The sequence below is a fragment of the Oncorhynchus nerka genome, linkage group LG4 (genome assembly GCF_034236695.1).
Source record: "Oncorhynchus nerka isolate Pitt River linkage group LG4, Oner_Uvic_2.0, whole genome shotgun sequence".
Classification (NCBI taxonomy): Eukaryota; Metazoa; Chordata; class Actinopteri; order Salmoniformes; family Salmonidae; genus Oncorhynchus; species Oncorhynchus nerka.
Genome location: NC_088399.1, coordinates 77,199,030 through 77,208,068, shown reverse-complemented (window position 1 = coordinate 77,208,068; position 9,039 = coordinate 77,199,030). Strand labels below are relative to the sequence as shown.

Below are 9,039 nucleotides of genomic sequence, written 5' to 3'. Positions count from 1 at the left end.
CATGAAAGGCGTGGCGCTGGGGGAGAGGAGAGAAGGGATTTATTAAAACAGCAGGACAGATGACGGTTTGGCGGTTGGACTCGAGCCAAAGAGGAACTCGGAACGCACCCATTCGTAGCCTGACAGGATTTAGAAATCTCAGGTGGAGACTGGACAGCTATTCAAAAATCATAACAAGAACATTAAACAAGATTGGCGTGTCTTTCATCCAATATTTTGGCAAAAAGATTTTACTACACTTTTTAAATTAAACTCATGATCCTTTGACCCCAACTGCCTACATAGGATTTGAAAATCTGGAATAACGGTAGGAGGATTGATGTCTTCCACCACAACCAAGGCAGGCAACTGTGTCCGGTTATCATCAGGCTTAAAGTGAATGGTGTTGGAGCGTTTACCTTCATGGAGCCAGACCCTAATCTAGTCACGGCTCAGATTATAGATTATTGTGCTTGACTGAGTTCCTAAAGTAACAGGACTATATATTCATTAAATGAACTCTCCCTCCAGACAGAGAGGCTGCTGAAGCCTTGAAGAGTCGTGTGTGTGTGTGTGTGTGTGTGTGTGTGTGTGTGTGTGTGTGTGTGTGTGTGTGTGTGTGTGTGTGTGTGTGTGTGTGTGTGTGTGTGTGTGTTTATAAATGGAGAGGCAGGGCCGTCTTGGGGACTCGGCACTGTATGACTTTGTCAGTGATATAAACCTCATGGAGATTCACCCAAAGTCCACTTCGGGTTCAAAACAGCTCATGGACAGCTTTCTCCCAGTCACTGGCTACCGGGGCCGGTACTACAACCTCTCCTATGTTAACGGGAGCCACCGGGAAACAGGTACAAGCGAGGGGGAACAAACCGGACACGGACATCCCCTGCATGAGATGGCCACAGGGAGCACATCTGCCTACACCTATTACAGCCCAGGCTCTTTCTCACACACATCTCACACACACACCTCAGACACACACACCGGGCGGTCGAAGCGGAGGCGTGTGATCAATGTGGGCCAGCGTCAGGCGGCGAACGTCCGGGAGAGGAAGAGGATGTTCAGTCTCAACGAGGCATTTGACGAGCTGCGGAGAAAAGTGCCGACCTTTGCTTACGAGAAGAGGCTGTCACGCATCGAGACGCTCCGCCTCGCCATCGTTTACATCTCCTTCATGACGGACCTGTTAGAGAACACCTGACCTGATCAGGATCACATAGATCCATCAGGGTTATCAGAGCCAGGTCGATTAATCAGACTGGTTAGTTTGATTGATGCTTCACCTCGGCATCGTTTACAACTCCTTCATGACAGACCTGTCAGAGAACACCTGACCTGATCTATCAGGGTGATCAGAACCAGATTGATTGATTAATTGGTTAATTGATCAGATATTCAGTTTGATTACATTGGATTATATCATATCTATTTATGGAATATAACGTTTTAGAATGGGGCTATGGTTGTCAATTAACATATATACATTTAATATCAAGTAGCTATTTATGCTGTTTTTATAGTGTTGTAGAAATTTGTTATTAACATTATCCCAAGTGAAACGATGTGTACCAGAGCAACAACAAAAAACACTTGTTTTGTTTTAATAGGTAAAACTGGGTTGATTTTCATGGATTTAATTATAATGGGAAATCAAAGAGATTAGAAAACTTAACTGATGTTATAAAAAGATATGTGGGTTAGGGGAGGGAACAACAGGATCCAACCCAACGGGGTTAGTCTGTGCATAATAAGGGGATCCAGAGTGGGACAGATTTCCTGCTCATGTTTATGTATCTATCGAGGTGCTAATTGTATGAGAGGGTTTCAGGGTAGAGATAAACATGTTGGATAGGAGGGTGATTAGAGAGATTTACCCAGAGGAGGCTGGTGGGAGGAGCTATAGGAGGACGGGCTCATTAGAATGGCTGGCATGGAATCAATGGAATGGTATCAAACACATCAAACATATGGAAACCACATGTTTGACTCTGTTCCATATACACCACTCCAGCCATTACAATAAGCACATTCTCCTATAATCCTCCCACCAGCCTCCTCTGGATTTACCACTTAGGGAAAAGTTACCTCGTCAGAATCCACTGTGTGTGTTTGTGTTTGTGGGTGGGTGGGTGTGTGTGTGTGTGTGTGGAATGCCCGGGTCAGCAACTTAGCCCTCTCTCCTCCTTTTATAGGAGAGAGTCCGCCACCTAATGGCCAATACAGTCGCTTTAGAAAGTATCCCTTGTATTTTTCCATATTTTGTTGTGTTTCAGCGTGAATTTAAAATTGATTACATTTAGATTTTTTGGTCCCTGGTCTACACACAATACCCCATAATGTCAAAATGGAATTATGTTTTTTCAAAATGTTTACAAATGAATAAAAAATGAAAAGCTGAAATGTCTTGAGTCAATAAGTATTCAACCCCTTTTTATGGCAAGGCTAAATATGTTCAGGAGTAACACTTTGCTTAAGAAGTCCCATAATAAGTTGCATTGACTAAAAGAGTGTTTAACATGATTTTTAAATGACTACCTCATCTCTTTACCAAACACATACAATTATCTGTAAGGTCCCTCAGTCGAGCAGTGAATTTCAAACACAGATTCTACCACAAAGACCAGAGAGGTTATGGGTATGCTTGTAATCGTTAAGGACTGGGGAGTTTTCCAGGATAAAAAAGAAATGGGACGGAGCCAATCACAGGCAAATTCCTGGAGGCAAACTTCAGTCTGCTTATCAACCAAGACTGGGAGATTAATTCACCTTTCAGCAGGACAATAACCTAAAACACAAGGTCAAATCTACACTGGAGTTACTTACCAAGAAGACAGTGAATGTTTCTGAGTGGCCGAGTTACAGTTTTGACTTAAATCTACTTGAAAATCTATGGCAAGACCTGAAAATGCTTGAATAGCAATAATCAACAACACATTTTACAGAGCTTGAAGAATTTTGCAAAGAATAATGGGCAAATGTTGCACATCTTAGAGACTTTCCCAGAAAGACTCCTGTAATCGCTGCCTATGGTGCTTTTACAAAGTATTGACTCAGGGATGTGAACATTTATGTATTTAATTTTCAATAAATGTAAAACAAAAATCTAAAAACATGTTTTCACTTTGTCATTATGGGGTATTATGTGTAGATGGGTGAGAGAAACAAAACATCTATTTAATCCATTTTGAATTCTGGCTGAAACACAACAAAATGTGGAATAAGTCATATGGTATGAATATTTGAAGGCACTGTATAGGCCTAATGCCCATGCACATTTATTATTGAAGGCCTTTCAGTAACACCAGTTTTCTGTGTCTATACAGGATACCAACCTCAACTTAAAAGGTTTGTGTGTCTATACAGGATACCAACCACAACTTAAAAGGTTTGTGTTTCTATACAGGATACCAACCTCAACTTAAAAGGTTTCTGTGTCTATACAGGATACCAACCTCAACTTAAAAGGTTTGTGTGTCTATACAGGATACCAACCACAACTTAAAAGGTTTGTGTTTCTATACAGGATACCAACCTCAACTTAAAAGGTTTCTGTGTCTATACAGGATACCAACCACAATGTAAAAGGTTTGTGTGTCTATACAGGATACCAACCTCAACTTAAAAGGTTTCTGTGTCTATACAGGATACCAACCTCAAAATGGTTTCTGTAAAAGGTTTCTGTGTCTATAGGATACCAACCTCAACTTAAAAGGTTTCAGGATACCAACCTCAATTTAAAAGGTTTGTGTGTCTATACAGGATACCAACCTCAACTTAAAAGGTTTCTGTGTCTATACAGGATACCAACCTCAACCTAAAAAGTTTCTGTGATTGTCACAAATGGCTAATTTGCATAATTATTAAAGGACATGAATGTTTAGTCTTTCTCATTTTCCATTAGAAAACAAAACTATACCATTCATTCATGATCCATTTGTGGGTTATATTGCAGAATTTATTGATGTGGGTGGTCTTATGACAAACTCATATGACAAAGTATAGTTTGGGCCCTGTGTGTGTGTGTGTGTGTGTGTGTGTGTGTGTGTGTGTGTGTGTGTGTGTGTGTGTGTGTGTGTGTGTGTTTGTGTGCGTGCGCACTCACGTGGGGTTCACTCTCTGTGCCTTTCTCCTCCACGCACATCCAATGTTTGCATTGCGCTCCTCCCGTCCACCGCATCAGTGACCTGCTGTGAGCTTGGAACCGCCCTGTGAGCTCCCTTGGCCGGCTTGCTTTTTAACCTGATCCACTCTCACGGGGTCCCAGAAGGGGGGTCAGAATCACTTAGCCGCATACCTTAGAACAAAGCAAAATAAACAGCCAAACTTAGGCTATGTAAAAACTGCTGTTAATCCTCCTCTGTTCCTATAGAAATGGCCGATATTCTCCCTGGCTTGTCTTTTAGTACAATGGTGCGGAATAGGTCATATCCCAGCTAGCACATTTGGTTCCTTGGAAGTTGTGGGAACTTAAGTGTTTTGGTTTCTCATTTGTTCGGCGAACAAAACTACATGTTTCCTGACCAGTGAACTCGAACCTTTTGAGAACGAAAGTGAAAATGTCACCTGTTCTGGGAATGTTTAGGTTACAGGGAGGTTCTGACTCCCTGAAAGTTCTCCTGGAAGGTTTTATTAACTTTCTGAGAATGGAAATTATAGGTTATTTGACAGTAATTAAATAACGTTCTGAGAACATGTTTAAATAAGACTGTTAATAACACTGCCAGTTTAGTTTGGGCCAACTTTTTTGAACTCCAATCACAGATAGAACACATGGAAAGGAATTTTCTTAGGCATTAATCATGCAAACATTTATTGTGGCACAGCATCAGTGAGAATCAAATCAATGATCTCCTGTTCTCTATCTATGGAATTAGTCCACTGTGCCACCATAATGGAGCTAGCATTGCATGTTTGTTTTTTTACTCCATGCAGTAATATCTAACAAGTAATGTAACCTAACAATTTCACAACAACTACCTTATACACACAAATGTAAAGGAATGAATACGAATATGTACATAAAAATATATGAATGAGTGATAGCCGAACGGCATAGGCAAGATGCAGTAGATGGTATAGTGTACAGTATATACATATGAGATGAGTAATGTAGGGTATGTAAACATTATATAAAGTGCCATTGTTTAAAGTGGCTAGTGATACATTTAATTATATCAAGATGGTAAGATGCATTAGATGGTATAGTGTACAGTATATACATATGAGATGAGTAATGTAGGGTATGTAAACATTATATAAAGTGCCATTGTTTAAAGTGGCTAGTAATAAATTGATTACATCAATTTGTCCATTAATAAAGTGGCTAGAGTTGAGTCAGTATGTTGGCAGCAGCCACTCATTGTTAGTGACGGCTGTTTAACAGTCTGATGGCCTTGAGATAGAAGCTGACTCTAGTGCCCAAAAGCATGGACAGCGCCACTGAGGACTTTCACCAATTTGAAGTAGTCAACTACATCTCAGAAAAGGTCCTAGGAATCCTGTTAAAACCTCTTTTAAGACAACAAGAAATCCCAGCTCAGAGTAGGTTTTAGGATTATGTGGCTAGACAAACTTTGAGCCAGGAATACATTTAAACAGGAAAGTCAGTTAAGAACAAATTCTTATCTACAATGACAGCCTACCAGTGAACAATGGGTTAACTGCCTTGTTCAGGGGCAGAATTACAGATGTTTGCCTTGTCAGCTCAGGGATTATGAACCAGCAACCATTCAGTTACTGGCTCAATGCTCTAACCACTAGGCTACCTGCCGCCCCAGGACAGCTTGAGGTAAAACAAAGATCAGGATGACGCTCATTGACATTGTTGCAAATGATGGGAAATAACCAATCACGGTAAGGCATCGCCAACTGTGAACTCTATAGCACACTTCAGACAACCACAGTGAATGTGACTGTACATCACATTTTGCAATTGGAAAAACGTTTGATGTCATTTTTGCCTGACACGATCACTTTGCCTACTCTATTATCTAATATGTTGGCATGCATAACCTTTTTTTTAACCAATTCTGATGGTTGTTACAAGTGGAATTTGGACAACATTACAGTTATATCAACACACTCGTCACTCCCGTTTTAACAACTCTAAATCGCTTTGACACAGTAGGCATCAAGTCACTTGCCAATAATGCTGCATAAAACTTTTGAAAGGTCTATAATTTTCATTAAACTCAATCAAAGTTAACAGAACCCCTAGATGCCTTAATTTGCCAAATGTATAGGCATGAAGTGTCCTAAATATCTGTCGACTAGGTGGGACTCTTATGACTAAAGAGGCTTCATACATTGTTTTTTTGTTTTTACCAATAAGAGTATGAATAAAACGTCTCTATTCTCAGCACTTAAGACAAATGTTCTACTCTGAGACGCTTTGTGGATACGGACCCAGGTCACCAGGAGGGATCAAACAATGAATTATCCTCATGAGGAAACATTCCATAACTCCAGGTAGCAGGTAATCACCAACCTTGGCTTTATTTACATTTACATTTAAGTCATTTAGCAGACGCTCTTATCCAGAGCGACTTATACCTGTGCAAACCACACACTCTAGGTGGCAGTGTGCACACTTTCAGTTTGTTTGACAACTCATAGAAATAGTAGAAGACGAAAATTGCAGTACCACAGTATGAGTCGTAATACCCATAAAACCTAATGGTCAAACAGGGAAATGGTTTTAAATTTTTTCACCATTCATTTTTCCCATAGGGGATTTTAGAAGGGCTGTAATTTCGTTTAGACTGACCCTGGTGTGATGTTTTGATAACCGTGCAAATCTCTCTAGGATATAGTGACTTTTGTCAATGTATTCGCCTGTATTTATTTCCCCAAAATTAAATGCTAATTAGTTGCTAATGTGGGTGTCATAAAGAACCACAAATGCCATGATGATCTGGTCGAGACTGCTGAAGGTAAGAATCTCTGGATTAACTATCTAATGACTAAATTGACAGAATACCTGTTAGCAAAGGTGTTAGCTAGAGATGACGTGCAGGAGCTTGTAGGGATTTGTAGTTTTGCATGACATCTACTTTGACCCTAATTAGTGTGTGGCTTACCTCCCTGGTGCTGGCAGCAGAGCCTGGGACTATATTCAACTCCACCCCTGCTTACTGTGTGACCCTGCTGGGGCCCTGCCCACCTGGAAAGAGGTAAGCATCCTCACTCTATTCATTCAATTAAAATGGCTTTATTGACATGGGAAAAATATGTTTACTTTGCCAAAGCAGGTGAAATAGATAATAAACAAAAGTGAAATAAACAATAAAAAATGAACAGTAAACATTACACTCACAAAAGTTACAAAGGAATAGAGGCATTTAACATGTAATATTATGTCTATATACGGTGTTGTAACAATGTGCAAATAGTTCAAGTACAAAAGTGAAAATAAATAAACATAAATATGGGTTGTATGGTGTTTGTTCTTCACTGGTTGACCTTTTCTTGTGGCAGCAGGTCACAAATCTTGCTGCTGTGATGCACACTGGTATTTCACCCAGTAGATATGGGAGTTTATCAAAATTGGATTGGTTTAAAAAAAATGTGGGTCTGTGTAATCTGAGGAAAATATGTGTCTCTGATATGGTCATACATTTGGCAGGAGGCTAGGAAGTGCAGCTCAGTTTCCACCTCATTTTGTGGGAAGTGTGCACATAGCCTGTATTCTCTTGAGAGCCAGGTCGACCAACGGCAGCCTCTCTCAATAGCAAGGCTATGCTCACTGACTGTGTACATAGTGAAAGCTTTCCTTAATTTTGGATCACTCATAGTGATCTGCCACTGTGTACTCTCTGTTTGGGGCCAAATAGCATTCTAGTTTGCTTTGGTTTTTTGTTAATACTTTCCACTATGTCAAAAAACTATATTTTTGTTTTCTCATGATTTGGTTGGCTCTAATTGTGTTGTGCATCTCTCTGTCTCTGTGATCTCTCTCTCTCTGACTCTCTCTCTCTCTGACTCTCTCTGACTCTCTCTCTCAATTAAATTACATTATATTCAAGGGCTTTATTGGCATGGGAAACATATGTTAACTTTGCCAAAGCAAGTGAAGTAGATAATAAACAAAAGTGAAATAAACAATAAAAATGAACAGTAAACATTACACTCACAGAAGTTCCAAAATAATAAAAGTATTTCAAATGTCATATTATGTTTTTTTAGTTTAGTTTAGTTCATTTTATTTTTACAGGGACAGTGCACATTAATCAACGTTTCAGTAAAAGTGCCGGTTTTAGCCAGCCGGCTAATTTTCAACCGCAGTCCCTGGGCAGGTTATTAAAAACAATTACAATATAGACAATAGCACCATAGAACAAGCAAGACATAGCAACATAGGACAAGCAAGACATAGCATACAGACAGAGCAACATAGAACAAAAAGCAGCAAGACAAAATTCATAAAAGCAACAAAGTGTTTCCACACCTCACAAGCTACAGACAACAGACAACATGGAAAGCGGCAACACACAGCTAGGGACCATGTTCACTAATCTGATTGACCTTCAGCCAGGTCTTCAAGCATTTTGTGAAAGTGTGATATGTGGTGCAGTTATGTGTCTGATGGCAGTGTATTCCAGACATGGGAAGCTCTCACAGAGAATGCAGATTTACTAAAGGTGCTTTTCCTTAGGGGAACTATACAGTCACCTCTCATGGCAGACCATGTGGATCTGCTGCCATATGTCTGGGTTTTCTGTTTAACAAAAATATTGAGTGGAGGGGGAGCCAGGCCATTAAGGATCTTGAATACAAGACATGCGTCGGTGTATTGCACAAGATTTTCCCAACTCAAGAGCTCATGCTTTCTAAGGATGTGACAATGATGATGGCTATTGGGCTTCCTATCAAGCACTTTGAGAGCCTGTTTGTAGACAGACTGAATAGGTTTTAATGTTGTACAGCAAGCTTGGGCCCAACTAGTCAAGCAGTATGTTAAGTGGGGGAGTATCATAGATTTGAAGTACAGTTTTGCTACCTCTGTAGTCAAACAATTTCGTATAAATCGGAAATTAGCTAGATTGAATTTAGTTATTTGAA

At 40.0% G+C, this 9,039-nt stretch overlaps 1 protein-coding gene across 1 annotated transcript; it reads left to right on the top strand.

Annotated features, from left to right (window-relative positions):
• Positions 1–640: 640 nt before the first annotated feature.
• On the top strand, positions 641–1,180 carry LOC115117727 (fer3-like protein). The gene has a single exon (XM_029646218.2). The coding sequence runs from the start codon at positions 641–643 to the stop codon at positions 1,178–1,180; it is 540 nt and encodes a 179-aa protein (XP_029502078.2).
• Positions 1,181–9,039: the final 7,859 nt, after the last annotated feature.